Source organism: Mesocricetus auratus, unplaced genomic scaffold (genome assembly GCF_017639785.1).
Source record: "Mesocricetus auratus isolate SY011 unplaced genomic scaffold, BCM_Maur_2.0 Super-Scaffold_6730, whole genome shotgun sequence".
Taxonomy (NCBI): domain Eukaryota; kingdom Metazoa; phylum Chordata; class Mammalia; order Rodentia; family Cricetidae; genus Mesocricetus; species Mesocricetus auratus.
The window spans coordinates 71,806,393-71,824,125 of NW_024429184.1; the positions used below are offsets into that span (position 1 = coordinate 71,806,393).

The window sequence follows — 17,733 nt, forward strand, 5'->3', positions numbered from 1 at the left end:
CTGGCTCTAGTTCAGTGGCTTCTCTCTGTTAGGTAAGTGCATTTGGGCAGCCTCTCAAAAACTCCAATGTGAAAATAAGACATTGCTAAAATCATGCTTCCTAGAAACTGCGATGAACAGATGAAGTCAGGGTTTCACTGAACTCATGTATGAGTGAGCCAGCAGAGTGACAGAGCTGATAAAATTGTGCCATGAGAAACTTAGACTTACATGGCGATGAGGAAAGAAGTGCAGAAAGAAGATCTCAGAACTCTTACCTGTTATTGATCATCAAGTGAGCTTGTTACAAAATGTTGTAGTGGGCTAGAGACATAGCTCAGTGATTAAGAGCACTTGCTGCTCTTGCAGAAGATCTATGGTTAGTTCCCAGCACCCACATCAGGTAGCCTATTCTGTAGGATCCTACACCCATTTCTGTCCTCTGTGGGCATCTGCATGCATCTGGCATACATACACACACTCAATACATATGCACACTCACATTGTGCTAGTTGGGTTTTGTCAACTTGACACAACCTAGACTTATCTGGGAAGAGGAAACTTCAACAGAGACAATGCCCATCAGACTGACCTGTGGAAAATGATTCACAGAATCATTTTCTTGATCAACCAATGATGTGGGAGGGCTCAGTCCACTGTGAATGACAAGTGCCACACCTAAGCAGGTAGTCCTGGGTTATATAAGAAAGCAGACAGAGTACACTGTAGTAAGCAAGCCAGTAAGCAGCAATCATTCATGTGCTCTGGATCAGTCTCAGCCTCCAGGCTCCTGTCTTGAGTTCCTACTCTTACTTCCTTTCATATGGGCTATAGACTGTAAGAGGAAATATCCCCCACAAACTGCTTTTAGTCATAGTGTTTATCACAGCAATAGAAAGTAAATGAGGTCTAGGCCCTGCCCTATATGAAATGACAGACTATGCACACCCCCATGGAGGGCCTCACCCTCCCTGGGGAAATGAGGGGATAACGGGGGGGGGGGAGGGCTCGGGAGGAAGGGAGGGAATGGGAGAGGGACCTGGAACTGACTTGTGAAGCAACCTTGTTTCTTATCCAAATCTAAACTGGAAAATAAAATTTTTAAAAAAAATCTAAAAAAAAAAAAGAAATACCAAATACATTAGGAATGTTATATATAAAAAAATGAAAGTAGATAAACTAATACATACAAATTGGCTGCTCATTATGGTGGATTGAATAAGAAAGGCTGCCACAAGATCAGATATTTGAATGTTTGGTCACCAGGAAGTGGAGCTACATGAAAACAATTAGGGGTGTTGTCTTATTGGGGTGGGTGTGGCCTTGTTGGAGGAAGTGTGTCACTGGGGGCCTCTAGGTTTCAAAAGCTCAAGCCAGGCCCAATTTCTCTCTTTTTCTGCTGCCCAGTGTAGAACCCTCGGGGACTGTTCCAGCAACACACCTGCCTGTATGCCATCATGCTCTGCACCATGATGACAATGGGCTAGATTTCTAAATCTGTAACCCAGCCCAATTAAATGCTTTCTCTTACAAGAGTTGCTGTGGTCACAGAATCTCTTCACAAGAGAATACTGACTAGAACACTCATAAAAAAGTAAACTCTAATTTTTCCAGTTTCAATCAAATAAGTTAATATAGCAACCAATAAAATAGAACAAAAGAATTAATTCATGTCAGTTCTCCAAGATTTATCTACCCCAGTTTGTAACTGATAAAGGAGAATGTGTTTAATCTATTTCAGTTTTTGTGTCATATGTTGGTTAGGTCCATTATTATAATTAATGCATATATAATAATTAATGTCATGTTCATATATTACATTGAAATAATAAAAATGAATGAAATTAGAAAAAAAAGAAAGTAAATGAGGACTTTCATGGAGACACACAAACACTAAATACATACATACATACATACATACATACATACATACATAAATGTACTACTTTTAGAAATCTTTTTAAAGAAATTATTCCAGTATGCTACAAGTCATGCCATTGTCTCTTTCTTATTCCCATGATTTTTATGAATTTCTTATGAATGAGATCTAGAAAAAGAGCCTGTTATTGGAGTTGAGTAAAGAACGTGAAACTTCCCTGACAGAATATATGAGGGAAAGAAAAGGGTATTTTTGGCATGGGTACATTGCTTAAAGATACATGAATGAAGTTTACCAAAACATACCAAATGAATGAAGCTTACCAAAACACACCAAATGAATGTTTACTAACACATACCTTGCTAATCCTGGTAGTTCCGAGGCAGCCTTCTTATCAGCACATGAGTAGTTTGCATTAAATTTATCTTCCTCTAACAATTTCTCCCATTTCTGCTAATTCCTGAAAGTGAAGGCAAATTGTGTAGATAGTAAAGTCTGGAAGGTAAGCATGATTGATTTTAATGCAAATTATTAGAATTGTATGAAGAACTCAGAGTATTTAAAAACTGCACAACTTATAGAAAACCAGCGAGTGTAAAATGCTTATTTTATTAAATTAGTAAAGTTTACTTCAAAAGAGAATGAAAATATATACTATTTCCTATATTTGAACACATAAGTCTTTAAAGAAATTAAAGAAGACAACAGAAAATGGAGAGATCTCCTATGCTCTTAGATAGGTGAACCAACATAGTAAAAATGGCAATCTTGCCAAAAGCAATCTACAGACTCAATGCAATCCCCATTGAAATCCCAGCACAATTCCTCACAAACCATGAAAGAACAATTCTCAACATTATATGGAAAAGCAAAAGACCCAGGATAGCAAAAATCACCCTGTCAAACAAGGCAATGCTCGGCATCACCATCCCTGACTTTAAGCTCTATTATAAAGCTATAGTTCTGTAAACAGCTTGGTATTGGCACAAAAATAGACAGTTAGACCAATGGAATCGAATAGAAAACCCTGATATTAACCCACACACATATGAACAATTGGTTTTTGACAAAGAAGCTAAAATTATACAATGGAAATAAGAAAGCATCTTCAACAAATGGTGCTGGCATAATTGGATGCTGGCATGTAGAAGACTGCAGATAGATCCATGTCTAACACCATGTACAAAACTTAAGTCCAAATGGATCAAAGACCTCCACATAAATCCCGCCACACTAAACCTCTTAGAAGAGAAAGGAGAAGGTACCCTTGAATGAACTGGTACAGGAGATGGCTTCCTGATCATAACACCAGTAGCACAGACACTGAGATCAACAATTAATAAATGGGACCTGCTGAAGCTAAGAAGCTTCTGCAAGGCAAAGGACACAGTCGACAAGACAAAAAGGCAGCCCACAGAATGGGAAAAGGTATTCACTAACCCCACATCTGACAGAGGGCTGATCTCCAAAATCTACAAAGAGCTCAGTAAGCAAGTCTCTAAAGCACCAAAGGATCCATTTAAGAAGTGGTCTACAGAACTAAATAGAGAATTCTCAATAGAGGAGACTACAATGGTCGAGAGGCACTTAAGAAAGTGCTCAACATCCCTAGCAATCAGGGAAATGCAAATCAAAACAATTCTGAGATACCATCTTACTCCTGTCAGAATGGCTAAAATAAAAAACACCAATGACAGTTTATGCTAGAGTGATTGTGGAGAAAGGGGAACACTCCTCCACTGCTGGTAGGAGTTCCATCTCATACAGCCACTATGGAAATCAGTATGGCAGTTCCTCAGGAAAATGGGAATCAGTCTACCACAAGACCCAGCAATTACACTCCTAGGCATATATCCAAAAGGTGCACATTCATACAACAAGGACGTCTGTTCCACTATGTTTATAGCAACATTATTTGTAATAGCCAGAACCTGGAAGCAACCTAGATGCCCCTCAACTGAAGAGTGAATAGAGAAAATGTGGTACATTTACACAATGGAATACTATTCAGCAGAAAAAAACAATGGAATCTTGAAATTTGCAGGATGGGACTAGAAGAAACCATCCTGAGTGAGGTAACCAGTCACAAAAAGACAAACATGGTATGTACTCACTCATATATGGATTTTAGACAGGATTCAGGGGAATGCCAGTCTATAATCCCACTGCCAGAGAGTCAGGGTAACAGGAAGGACCCTAACAGAGACATACAAAGTACCCCCAAAGAAGCTGGAATGAAGCAAGATCTCCTGAGCAGATTGGGAGCACAGGGTGGGGGAGGGGAAACGGAGCCAGAAAAAAAGAGAGCGAGAGAAGAGGAAGGAAGAGGAGGACATGGGGGTGAAGGAACATTGAGTTAGGGGAAGAATAGAGGAGAATAGGAAAGGAGATACCATAATAGAGGGAGCCATTCTAGATTGGATGGTAGATCTGGCACTAGTGAGATCTCCAGAGATCTACAAGGATGACACCAACCGGCAAACTGAGTAGTAGAGGAGAGACTACATTAGATGCCCCTCCCTAATAATGATTTTGATGACTGTCTTACATACCATCCTAGAACCTCTATCCAGTGACAGAAGGAAGCAGAGGCAGATACCCACAGCTAAACACTGAACTGAACTCCTGGAACCCAGTGACAGAAAGGGAGGAGTGATGAGCAAAGGGGTCAAGACTGGGCTGGTGAAACCCAGAGAAACAGCTGACATGAACAAGGAGGAGATCTTGGACCCCAGACTGATGGCTGAGAGGCCAGCATGGGACTGATCCAGACCCCCTGAATGGGGGTGTCAATAAGGAAACTCAGGCAATCTATGGGGTTTTTAGGTAGTAGATCAGTATTTATCCCTGGCACACAAATGGTCTTTGGGGACCCATCCCACAATGAGGGATGCTCTCTCAATCTGGACACTTTGGGGAGGTCCTGGGTCCTCCCAGGAACGAAATGACAGACTCTAGAGATCACCCATGGAGGGCCTTACCCTCCCCTAGGGAATGGAGTGGGGATTGGGTGGGGGGCTGGAGGGGTGGGGGGAGTGGGTGTGGAGGGGAGGGAGAGGGAGCTGGGACTAACATGGGAAGCAAACTTGTTCCTAACTTAAACATATAATAAAAAAGTGTAATAAAAAATCTAATCTCAGGATAAGTGCTATGTATTTCCTACTTTTGCTCTTCCATAGATTTTAACACACTGTGAGTATTAAATAAAACTTTATTAAGTGGATTAATAAGTTCATCAAATACTTACAGAATACTGAAAACAATTAATTAATCAACTAATGTGTTTGTATTTCCCAGACATGTAAGGCCTTCCTTCCTGCCATGATTAAAGCTGACCATGGTCACCTGGTCTGTATTTCAAGCATTGCAGGACTAGTGGGTACTAATAGACTATCAGGTGGGTATTTCCATTTGCCATGTATCTTTCTATTCCCCCCAGAAATGGGGCCCTTCAAGAATGCAGAGAAGCTCTTCCTGCCCCAAACAGAACTCTTGAAACATTCAACCTTCCTCATAAACCAGGTGCATTGCTTCCCATTTCCCTCCTCACAATGGCAGACTGGGAAAGGTATTCTCCTTTTTACAAGCACATAAAAATAGTGTGTGCAAACCTATTGGTTCATTAGTATTCTTAGGTTAAGGGAAATTGAAAAGATTTCAGTGTTTTTAATGGCTATGTGGCATGGAGATACTCTGTCCTCAAGAACAACCCAGAAAAAAGAAAAGAGGGTTATTTTTAAATCATTATGGCAAGTTCCCAAGCTGTATCACTGTGGCCTTTCACTGTATTTCAGATTACTCTTCAAGCAAATTTGCAGCCTTTGGCTTGGCTGAGTCCCTCTTCCTTGAATTAGCTATGCTAAGAAAATCTAAAGTTAAAAGCACCATCGTTTGCCCATATTTCATCAAAACTGGAATGTTTGAAGGCTGTGCAACCAAGTAAGTGAGCCCTTTCAGCAATCTTTCCTCCTACATATCATTAACATATAACGGAAATTGGCAATGAGAACTTTTGCTTCCTATATAAAATCTTATAGATATCCCCAAATATAAAATATTTTGAAAGGTTTGTTAATATAGACAGGAAATGCTACAAAGTGATATGAAGAGAAAATTTATCTAGAATAATTAGAACTAGAATGATAATGCAGCATGAAGCCTTTTGCACAGGAAACAGTGAACAACAACAACTTTAATGTGAGGTCTGGGCAGCTATTATGATTGTTAGAAAATGACCTGACATGATGGCACACAAGTCATCTGTGTTTGGAGGAAGACAGAGAGCCAAAGAAAAAGATCATGAGGATATTTTGAGTCCACTGAAGCTATAAAATTAAGTTAGAAACCCCAAAGCAGGTGGCAAAGCATTGATTGAATGAACAGGGTCGGGGGATTTTGACTTCAAGTTTGTTTATCAAGGTGCTGAGAGTAGTAGGGCAATCATTTAAAATTTCTAGGAACTGATCAAAGAACTTTCTGCAGTTAAGAAGACTATTCAAAGAATATTTCAAAATCCTGTAATAATCCTGAGAGGCCATGACATTGGGGGCTCCATACTACATCAGTCTCTGTGCGATAGTCACTTCAGTGGGCATGGTAACTAAGTGACAGTTCCCACTTTCCTCAGCTCAAGGACAGAAGGGCTCTTCTCCAAATGCTGGCAGCAGGGAGTCCTTGTCAAGCCTGCTTTCTGCAGCTCTGCATAGTAGACATAGTCTAGAAACTACCCTGAAGGAGTATCCTCATCCAGACAGGGCTTGTTCCTCTGACACAGTTCCTGTTTCTAGCGTGGCAACTTGTTGTTACAGCACCCCAGTGTTTTCAGCAGTCTAACATCAGCGCCCACGACTTAAAGTCTCCTGAACAGATTTTTACATAGACTTGCCAGAGAAAAGATCTTGTCTATCCAGGCTCTGGGTTGTGGAAAATCCATACAGGATGGTAGCAGCAGCTGTCACCTCCTGTTCTTTCCACCCTCCTCCAGAATAAGATGAACTGAATGGAATTAGTGAAAACCAAGGATCCACATGCTCTGATCCGTAGCCGATATTCTACGAGGTGAAGTCCAAAGACAATCTCAAAAAAAGGCCTCGTTTTTCTTTGTGGACCTGGCTTCAATTAGATCATTGATTAGAATATTTTTTAGAAATAGCACAACCACTTAGCAACTTTTGGAGCTGGATGTGATAGGACAGCAGCAGACCACCCAGGAAGTTGACTAAAAAAGTGCTGGCTGGAGGCTAGGAAGATGACTGCAGGAGTAAAGGACTTGCTGCAGGAAAATGAAGAGGATAGTCCACATCCCTATGGCACCCATATACACAGCCAGGATGACAAATGTACCTGCAATCCCAGTGCCACGTGTTAGAAAACTGGATCCTGGTGGCTTGTTAGTCAGCCTGTCTGAAATAGCAAGCCCCTGTTCAGTGAGAGATCATATTTCAGAAGACTAAGTAAGATTGAAAGGCAACTGAGAAGGACATCCTGATGTCATCCTTTGGATTCTGCATGATCCCAGGTGTGCTCACATGCGGAAAAACATGCACACATACACAAACATGAACACATATGTACACACATATACACAGGTATACACACATGCACAAACATACATATACACATGAACACACGTGTACATACATGTGCATACACAAACACAAGTACACACACAAGCACTAATGCACATATATAAAAACATGCACTCATACACATATGTCCAGACATTCACGCATATACACACATGCACACACATGTACATACATATTTACACACACACACAAAAGGATTTTGGTTAAAACCACAGCCATCAGTGGTATTTGACAGCTAGGAACACTTCATTAAACTTTATTATACCTGAGACTACATTCTCTGAAAAAAATGACATCAAAATTACACATTGGCAGCATTCAGTCAGAACTAGTCTAACTTCACTGAACTAGTCAATAAAGCCATTAAATAAACACACCAACAAGCATATGTACAACAGACCCCACAGGAGAGCAATGTCCCATGCCACTGACATATCTGGGGTGTTGTTCCATTTATTTGTTTGTTTGGGACATAATCCCATGATATAGTTCACGCCAGCCAGAGCTAGTTGTTCAGCCCATACTAACCTTGAACTTGTGATCCTCCTGCCTCCAATTGCAAGTGCTATGATTATAGGCATGTGTCACATTACACTCAGCCCACAACACTCACCCTCACCTACGCAGTGAATCATTGAATATCCAAGACACCCAACAGACCTGTCTGGCATCTTATGTGACTGGGGCAGAGGATGTGGTGGCTGTGTAGCCCACCCATCCATTCCCTATGCATGAACATGATGTACAGCCTTGGTGGAGGTAAGCAGCCATGAATAGGAGGGAGAACAATCCTGTGTAGTCTGATGTGTGTAACGGAGATCAAAACTGAGTGATTTCCAGTTTTATCTGTTACCTCGATCATGGAACACCGATCTTAAACAACAGCACTGAAAACTATGAATAGCTCTTCACACAGATATGTCATTCCTTTGCCATTTGTTTCTAGACTATTTATCTCTACATCTAAAGATGGTTTCAGGAAACGGTTTAGTTAGTGTTGTCACCAAAACAGTGTCAGAAACTGCTCAAAATATGAACTAGGGGACACACAGACATCCTTATTAGGTGCTATAGACAGACAAATCACAAAAATCATTAGCGCTCATTTTGAAAACAGTTATACCACCAAGCTTTCTGAAATTATTGTGCAGCAGCCTCAGAACAAGCGCCACCGAGTGCTGTTTGTAATGAATGACTTTGGGAAGGAGGTCTGAAGTGTGTTAGAAGACAGGTCATTCCCAACCAGTCCTTCTCTTTCATGCCGCTGTGGACCATGTAGGGACAACTGGGAGAAAACATCAGAAATTTGGGGAATAGGGACAGAGTTGGGAATAGCAAATAAATCACCCTCCTGAAGTGTTCAAAACTGGTTTGTGGTCAAGATTTCAAGATACTGCCACAGGGGCATAAAAGACAGCAAGTGCAATGACTACGAGGTACTAGACCAGCATAAATTTTTTCTCAAGATGGCTTAAACACACAAGAGACTTTACCTGCCAGAAGAGGAGATTACAATTATGTGTCAAGGGAATTTCTGGGGGGGCTGTCACTCCAAGTATCAGATAGAAAACTTAAAGATTAAAATACTAATTATTTACTTGTAGTGTATAAAATGAGTATTTTTTTAAAAACAAAATGTGGATTTTCATCAACTGTTTACCCAGGAGTCCTCAACAACTGCAGGTCACTCCAGTTAAAATTGAAGATGTATTTTAGAATTGTTTGCTAAAATGGACCAGTTTCTAAACAAAGTAATAGTCATGTTATCATGGAACCAATAAATGGATCTTTCAAACAAAAGGAAGACCAACAATATAACTGTCCATTCAATTCCAAATATTGGTTATGATATATAGCATCTATGATATCTTCATATCTAAAACTTTGTTATTATTCAAGTAAGTTTTAATCATGTTGATAAACAACTTCATAGAAATTTCCTAAAACCTCAGTGAGCTCCAAGAAAGATAGGCACTTGGTGTTCCACACACAGATACGGCATGGTCAAAATACTGAAAAACAAAACAAAGATAATCTTAAAAGCAGCAAGAAGAAAAGTATCTTATCAAAAGCAAGTCAACTCAGATGTGATCTATAGGTAACTTCAGAAACAATGAAAGACTTCAGATGACACACAACACAGTCAAGAAACCAAAAGAAAAATCAACCAGGATTCTTTTCCAGCAAAACTATGTTGCAAAACTGAAGATCACTAAAAAGAGAGTTTGTACTCCAACCTACAAGAAACTCAAAAGGAAGTTCTCAGGATACATCAGGGGACGTCAGAGAATAATCAGAATTCACACAGAGAACAATCAAAAGCTCATCAAAGTAGATAACAGTGTAAATGGCAGTAGAGATGTGTATTTCTTTTCCTCCCTTGAATTAATTATGAATACATTGTCATAAACAACGTGGACAGAAGAATATTTTTAAAAGCTCAAACGAGATGAGTGACAACAAAACTCTGTTAGACTTAGGAGATGATTGCAGATAGAAAGAAGCAGCATGGAGGGACTCTACTTCTTTTCCCTTGTCCCTTCACCTTCCTTAAAACACAGAACTTCTAAAGTAATAGCCACATTATAATATATATACACAATTAATATTATAGTATATTATTGTGGCATAAAGCAAGAAAGTAATATAGCTGTGTGGGAACAAAGTTTATCTGTCACACCAAAATTAAGGTGCCATATAAAAGTGGATTCTGCTAGATTAAGATATATGGTATATACATCAGCAAAACGCCAATAACTTCCAAATAAAAAGTTAAGATACTGAATGATGCCTTGATAGCAAACAGCCCCAATCAAGCAAATGTAATAGACGTTGAAAGTCACTCTGCTCAACAGAAACAGAGTGCACACTCATGCTGAGTGTGAATAATTGAGTGTACACTCCTACTGAGTTTGCCTCAGACATTGCCCAGAAGGAAGCATCCGCCTGCCCATAACACAGCATTAATAAAATCTAAAAGAATAAAGTCATATAAAGTATGCTGTCTAGCTAAAATTGAATAAAATTGTAAATCAAAACAAAAGAAAATTTGAGAAATTTCCAAATATGTTGAAATATGGCATGCAAACTTTTATGAGGTTCAACTATTCAGGAACATTTATAATTTCATCTTCTAGCTTCAGAAACTCTGTAAACTAAGATTGCAATGAATCCAATGCAAGCAGAACTATGAAATCTCACTATAGAAATCAGAGGATTAGAAAAGTGACTAATACAAAGCTGGTTCATTGAAAAGATATATGGCATCTGTGAAAAAGTCACAGGTTGCCTTGTACTCAGTGCTGAGAACATTGCTTTGCCCCCAAGAGCAAGAATAAGTCAGGGAATACATAGTGTGGGGCGATGGTAGAGTGTATAGCTACCGTGTGCCAGGTCCTATGTTCTGTTTTCAGCACAAAAAAAACTAAGAACAGAAAACAAAGCGAGTATGTGCATACTAACCACATCACATGGTTAGTATGACAGCAGGGATCCTGCAATGGATCTCTGGATGTGGTGACAGTTGTGTGGCTTGGGCAGTCTGTGAGGTCACTGGCAGTGGGACCAGGATTTTTCCCTAGAGCTTGAACTGCCTTTTTGGAGCCCATTTGCCTTGGAAGGATACCTTGCTCAGCCTGGATATGGAGTGGGAAAGACTAGGTCCTGCCTCAAATGATGCACCAGACTTTGTTGATTCCCCATGGGAAGATTTACCCTCTCTGAAGAGTGAATGGGGGGAGTAGGAGGCGGGGAGGGAGTGGGGACTGGGATTGGTTTGTAAAATGAGAAAAGACTGTTTTAAAATAAAATAAAATTTTGAAAAAGGTTGAGCTCCTATGTCCTCCTTCCTTATATTCCTCTCTGCCCAGCTGTATCACTTCCTGTCTCTACCTCCTAAGTGCAGGGATCAAACGTGTGTGCCAACACTGCCAAGCCTCCTATGGTTAACTAGTGGCTAGATCCACCCACTGACCTTCAGACAAACATCACCACACAAGCCCCCATCACGCAAAAGTCAACTGCAAATGAGTAAAAGTTAATTCATAAAGAAAAACTGGATTTTTGTGGCCCGAGATTATGTAGTGATCTACCAACTGTAACACCAGAAGTACAAACAGCAACTGAAAGCAAACTAGACCCATCAAATTTTAAAATATTTGTGCTTCAAAGATAATCATTAAATGAATTTAGTCTCTGTGTATTTTCTCATTTGTGTATCCTAGATTTTACACGGATACATAAAACCGTGTGTGTTAATGTACACACTCGTGCACACACTCACATGTGTATGTTTGACCTGAAAGTGGAAGTAAATCTAGACGTCTAGAAAAAGGAGGCTGAAAATGGGAAAGGTAGAAAAAGATGAGGGGTGAACTATGTGGAGGAGAAGTGTGCTCCAATTATATTATATACTTGTTTGAAAATGTCTTCACAAATTCTAGTATCACACACAATTAATGTATTCCAGTTTAATCCCAGCCCTGGGGAGGCAGAGGCAGATGGAACTCTATGAGTTCAAGGTCAACCTGATCTACAAGGCTACACAGAGAAACCCTTTCTAAATATATATATATATATGTGTGTGTGTGTGTGTGTGTGTGTGTGTGTGTGTGTATCCTATAGCTTATTAAAGACTTCTTTCTAAGCTAGATAAAGAAAATTTGACAATGGACTAGTAAAAGAAAAACAACCCAAATTTTATAATTGGTAAAACTCAATAAACATTTCCCCATGTGTGAGTAGTACACATGACATATTATGCCTTTGGAATCTGTCTTAGTCAGGGTTCTGATGTTGTGATAAAACTCCATGACCAGAAGCAACTTGGGAGAAAGAAGGGTTTATTTCTCTTACACTTTCATATCACAGTCCATCATCGAAGCAAGTCAGGACAGGTGCCTGAAGGCAAGAACTGATCCAGAGGCCATGGTGGAGTGGCACTTACTGGCTTGCTCAGCCTGCCCCTTATAGCCCCCAGGACCACTTCCCGGGAGTGGCACCACCTGCAGTGAGATTAGCCCTCCCATATCAATCATCAGTCAAGAAACTTTACTACACACTTGCCCACAGACCAATTTGATGGGATAGTTTTCTCAACTGAAGTTCCTCCTCCCCAAATAATTCTAGCTTGTGCCAAGTTAACATAAAGCTAGCTGGCACAATATCTATTTCTAACATTAATTTTCAACAGTATCAATAAGAATTGATAATAATTGGGGTAAATCCACATACAATACCACCACCAACAAATCCAAAACAAACAAGAATTAACACTTAATGGTCCTTAATTTCCCTCAGATTAATGAGTACATACTTTTTCAACTTTTAGATTCACCTGTTTCATTTTATTCTTGAGTGTTTTGCATGCTTATATGTATGTATATCATGTGTAAGTAACCCTGGTACCTGGAGATGTCATAGGTGGACAACAGATCCCCTGGATCTGTTACACAGGCCTGTGAACTATGATGTGAGTGCTAGGAACAGAATCCACTTCTCTTCAAGAACAGTAAGTATTCTTAACCACTGAGATACTCTCAAGCACCACGTATATGCTTTTAATACTAGGTTGTCAAGGTCACAAATGAATATAAATGCCAGAAAATTGTAAAATGCTGTCAAGTAAAGACTATGATGTTAAACAATGGTTTGTATAAGCTCAGCATACCTATGTACATAGAAGCCAAAAAAGAATTCTTCAGAAGAATGAAAGAAAGCTCCTTAATCCTAAAATGACCCTTAAGTGATGAAATAAAGCTGGTCTATAGAGTTTGTATCTAAATGTGTTAAGCCCCTTAAGCTGGAGCAATAGGGACTTTCAAGAGTTGTCAAAATTCAGGCACAGAAAATTGATTACTTTCCAACTCAGCTGAGAGAAACAGTGCCTGAATGTATATGGTTCAAGTGATTGAAAAAGTATAAAAATATAAAATAAGAAATATAGAATCTTTACTTTCAGTCTAATCCAACATCTCCCATTGCTTTATAACCCATTTCACTTAATGATGTAACAATCGTCTGCCTAATATAATACATTACTTATGCTCAAGAGATAATTCTGATGAATGATTTTTTGCAATTTTACTTCTTAATAACATGTTTTTGTGTCTAATTCAATATGTTTGTGAGAAAGGAGAGGAAAAGTTGATACAAAAAAATCTAAAAGTAATTTAAATAATTGCATCACTTTTTACATTGTGTGTGTGTAATGTGCATGTTTCTTCAACAGTGACTACACATGTACATGTGTACATGGAAGCCTGTGGTTGATATGAGGAATAATCATGACCACACTTGAATCTTTTCACTGAGGCAGGCTCTCTGAATCAAACCCAGATCTTGACAACCTGGCTAGTCCTCTTAACCAGCTTGATCCCATCGCAAACTTCTGAGCCTGGAATTGCAAGGGGTCTGCCATGCGCACCTTGTATTTCATGGGTTCTGGGCCTCAAATTCTGGTCCTCAAGCTTGTGACTCAAGCACCTAACCACTGGGCCATTTGCCTAGACTAGTAATTGGACCTTTATATCCAGACAATAGAGCAGAAAATAAGCAAGGACTGGGCATTCACATGAGGCAGTAAAAGATACCCATACTGATCCAGCATTGGCCTTTTGCGGAAACACAAGATAACCCCAAGTACTCACTCATGTTTTCACTTCTTGCAGTCATTGTTTTTATTGTAATTTGATTTCTGAAATCTAACACTCAGTACTGACCACATAGAAAAGACCACTCTATTAACCCAATTTCTGTCTGCATTATCATTCCAGGTATCCCCTTCTGCTACCTCTACTGGATCAGGAGTATGTGGCTCAGAAAGTCTTCAGTGCTATCTTAGAGGAACAAGTTTACCTCTTCATACCCAAGTTTTCATATTTTGCATTATTTCTCAAACAGTAAGTTAATGAAGACCTAATTGGCCTTTGGGCTTGTTGTGAACAACTTGTCTGATCATTGCTAGTTTTTCTATCTACAAAGTTACTTCACTGTTACTTAAAATGTTAACAAAGAATTTTAATATTACACAAGGAAAATTTATTGGGCTACTGTGAACTATGTCTTTGTTAAAATATGGCATTATTTAAGCCTCTCAAGAGCACATAATATTTGTTCCTTTACAGAACCAAATAGCACACAAATTCGGGGGTGGGGAGCATTGGGGGAAGTTTTATGGTTGTTTCCTGTTGTTTTAGTGGTAGCAGCAGCAGCAGTGGTGTGTGTGTGTGTGTGTGTGTGTGTGTGTGTGTGTGTGTGTGTGTGTCTTTATTCACTTACTTTGGTTCTTTGAGACAATAGTATATTGCATAGTCCAGGCTTTCAAATCCCTTCCCAACTTCCCTGATTACTGTACAAAACACCATATTCTGCTTCTTTTATTGTTGTTTTACGTTTTTATTTTTATTGATTAATTTAGTTTGCATGATGCAGAGCTATATTTTTGCAATAACAGACAAAAATCCTGATTTTTTTTCTGGCAAAATGCTAAAGTATTTGGTAATTTCTCCAGTTCCTGCGAGTTCCTTGAAAGTCAGCACGATGCATTCTGGGGTATTTGTGAGTAGGCTCTCACACTGTCACATCTAACATGGAGACAGTATATTCTGTCTGCTGCCTCTAGCCCTGATGGCTGTTGAGGAAGCTTGCCCGCCTAGCACATCCAGAGTCTAGAGAGGACCGGAAAATCTGCAAGATGAAACGGAGCTGCTGAAGCTTTCCCATCAGGCCCTATCCTTGCTGTATGCACAAGACGTATTGCCCTTGTGAAAAATGTTTGGGATCACAAGTGTCTGGGGTTCAATTTATTCAAATCTGGAGTAGTTTATATACAGTGAGGTATCTTGGAGATAGAACCTAAGGTGCCCATGTGTTTCCAGCACACAGCCCAAATGTCATCTGAAGAAGCGCTTTCATTAGGACTTGTCATATATCAGCTGTAGCATTTCCCTCTCCTGGCATCATGTTGGTACCTTGAAAGTTGGAGTTTTCCTAGGAAATTTCTTAGGAAATATAGTGTTTCCTTTGCCATTTCTACCTATTCACTGCATTCCCTATTCTTCCTTGTCTGTCCTAACTGCTTTGGAAAGCCAACATTTGTGGTAGTATGACCATCACACTTCTCATGGGTTTCTAGCATTTAACATACTGGACACTTGCCAACGTGTGTGTTCTCTGAGGACACAATTTCTAAGTTTTTTCCTGGTCTCTTCTTATACCCAGGACAGGATCTGATAAAGAATAAACATGGAAAAATATTTGTTCAGTTAAGATGAGCAGAACTGGGCTGATCCAAGCAGAAGTGATCTGAGATCCAATATTATCCTTGATCTCACACACACATTAGAAACATCTTTACACTTAAAGCTACTGTGTCACACATAGTCTTCTTAGCTGCTATGTCTTTATTCTAATTCTTTCTATTGCTGTGTAGTAAGTAAGGATAGACAGAGTAAATAGGGAGCTATCTTGTCTCTCCAAAGAACCAGGAAGTGTAGCATGTGGAGAAACTGGGTTTTTTTCAAAGCTTTGAGAATAATTCTAGGACGTAGGAAGAGAGCTGAAAGTATCTGCCATGATCCATGATATTGATGGCTCTGAAGTATGGTAGCCTTCCATCCATCCCTCCCATTAAGTGACAGATGCACAGCACAAATCTTGATCTTTCAGACTTTATTTGCACTTAGTCTGTGCAAAGTAGTCCCTTCGGTGACTTTAGGAGTCTTAAAGGGTCATAACTTTTCTCTGCTTTTCTCTAGAATAATATCTGCAAAAATGATGATTGCGCTTAGTGAGTACCTTGGCATGGACACCTGTATGACGTCATTCAAAGGAAGAATAAAAGCAGAAGAAGAACAGGCTGAAACAGAAAGGAAACAGCAATAACCTGAGTCTCAAATATGATAATCACATACACAGATGAGACAGTACACTGTTTGGAATCGCCCTAGCAGTTGCATTATGCCAGCCAACTTAGAATCTTTTGAAAAATTGCAGCTTCTCTTCCCAGGAGAGAGTTTACACTGGGCTTTTCCTTTTCTTCACTCTCCTCCGATTTTTTTTCCCTTGAACAGGTTCTCAATATAGTGTCTAGGCTGGCATCTCATAATGATCCATGCTTTAGTTCTGAGGGTTGGATTTGTAGACACACATCACCACACTTAAATATTTTTAACACTTATATTATCTATCCAGATTCCCAAGTAATTCTTCAGTTTTGGAAATAAAAATGTCACAGTCTTCTCAGTGAACTCTGAGCATGCAGATTATGTTTATATAAAATGTTAATGCAAATTGACCCTAATCTTATTTGAAAAGCAAATATAAGACACTTCCAGGAAAGAGGTAATTATTAGTAATGAGGTTATAAATTAGTGTTGTAAACAGATAATTTTCAATGTCCTATTTAAACATGCATATTAATTTTGTACTTAAAAATGTTTACTTCACAAAATGAAGGCTGATTTATATTGTCTTAGTAATTCCTACTTGGTTTAGATGATTGTATGAAGACTATTATAAAATGAACATGTTTATTGGATTTTTTTTAAATCTGTAACATCAGTTTTGTTTGCATCTGAATGTGTTGAAAAATTATTCACTCTTTTACTCCATAAGAAAAATAAACACTATATACCTTATTTTGTAATACAATCAAGAAAGGCTGCTTAATTAATACATTTTAATTCAAGGTATTTTTTGGTGCTTGACTTTTTTTAAATTTAGATTGGAAGCAATATTATTTTACACATCAATCCCAGTCTCATATCCCTTCCATTATCCCATGCCCTCCACCAGCCCTCCATCCCATCCCCTTTCTGCTACCCAGGGAGGGTGAGGCCTTACATGGGGATCATCAAAGTCTATCATATCATTTGGGGCAGGGTCTAAGCCCTCCCCGTGTGTCTGGGCTGACAGAGTATCCATCTCTGGGGAATGAGTTTCCAAAGTCCATTCATACACTAGGGATAAATGCTGATCCACTACCAGAGGCCCCATAGACTGTCTAGGCCTCCTTACTGACAGCCATATTCAGGGGGCCTGGTTCGGTCCTATTCTGGTTTCACAGCTGTCAGTGTGGGGTCCATTGCTCCCCCTTGTTCAGGTCAGCTGTTTTGTGAGTTTCGCCAGCATGGTCTTCACCCCTATGTTCATCACTCCTCCCTCTCTGCAACTGGATTCTAGGAGTTTGGCTCAGTGCTTAGCTGTGGGTCTTTGCTACTGGATGAAGGCTCTAGGTGGGCATATAAGGTAGGAATCAATTCATTATCGGGGAAAGATAGCCTCTCC

General features: G+C 39.5%; 1 protein-coding gene across 1 annotated transcript in view; it reads left to right on the top strand.

The window, feature by feature from the left end:
* The window catches only part of LOC101844887 (short-chain dehydrogenase/reductase family 16C member 6), a 28,955-nt gene extending 12,102 nt beyond the window's left edge, over positions 1-16,853 (top strand). The window contains exons 3-6 of the mRNA XM_021223819.2: positions 5,156-5,255; positions 5,653-5,797; positions 14,220-14,345; positions 16,203-16,853. Of these exons, the coding sequence (XP_021079478.1) occupies positions 5,156-5,255; positions 5,653-5,797; positions 14,220-14,345; positions 16,203-16,329 (498 nt within the window). The 3' untranslated portion in view covers positions 16,330-16,853. The remainder of the gene's footprint in view (positions 1-5,155; positions 5,256-5,652; positions 5,798-14,219; positions 14,346-16,202) is intronic.
* The last annotated feature ends 880 nt before the right edge of the window (positions 16,854-17,733 follow it).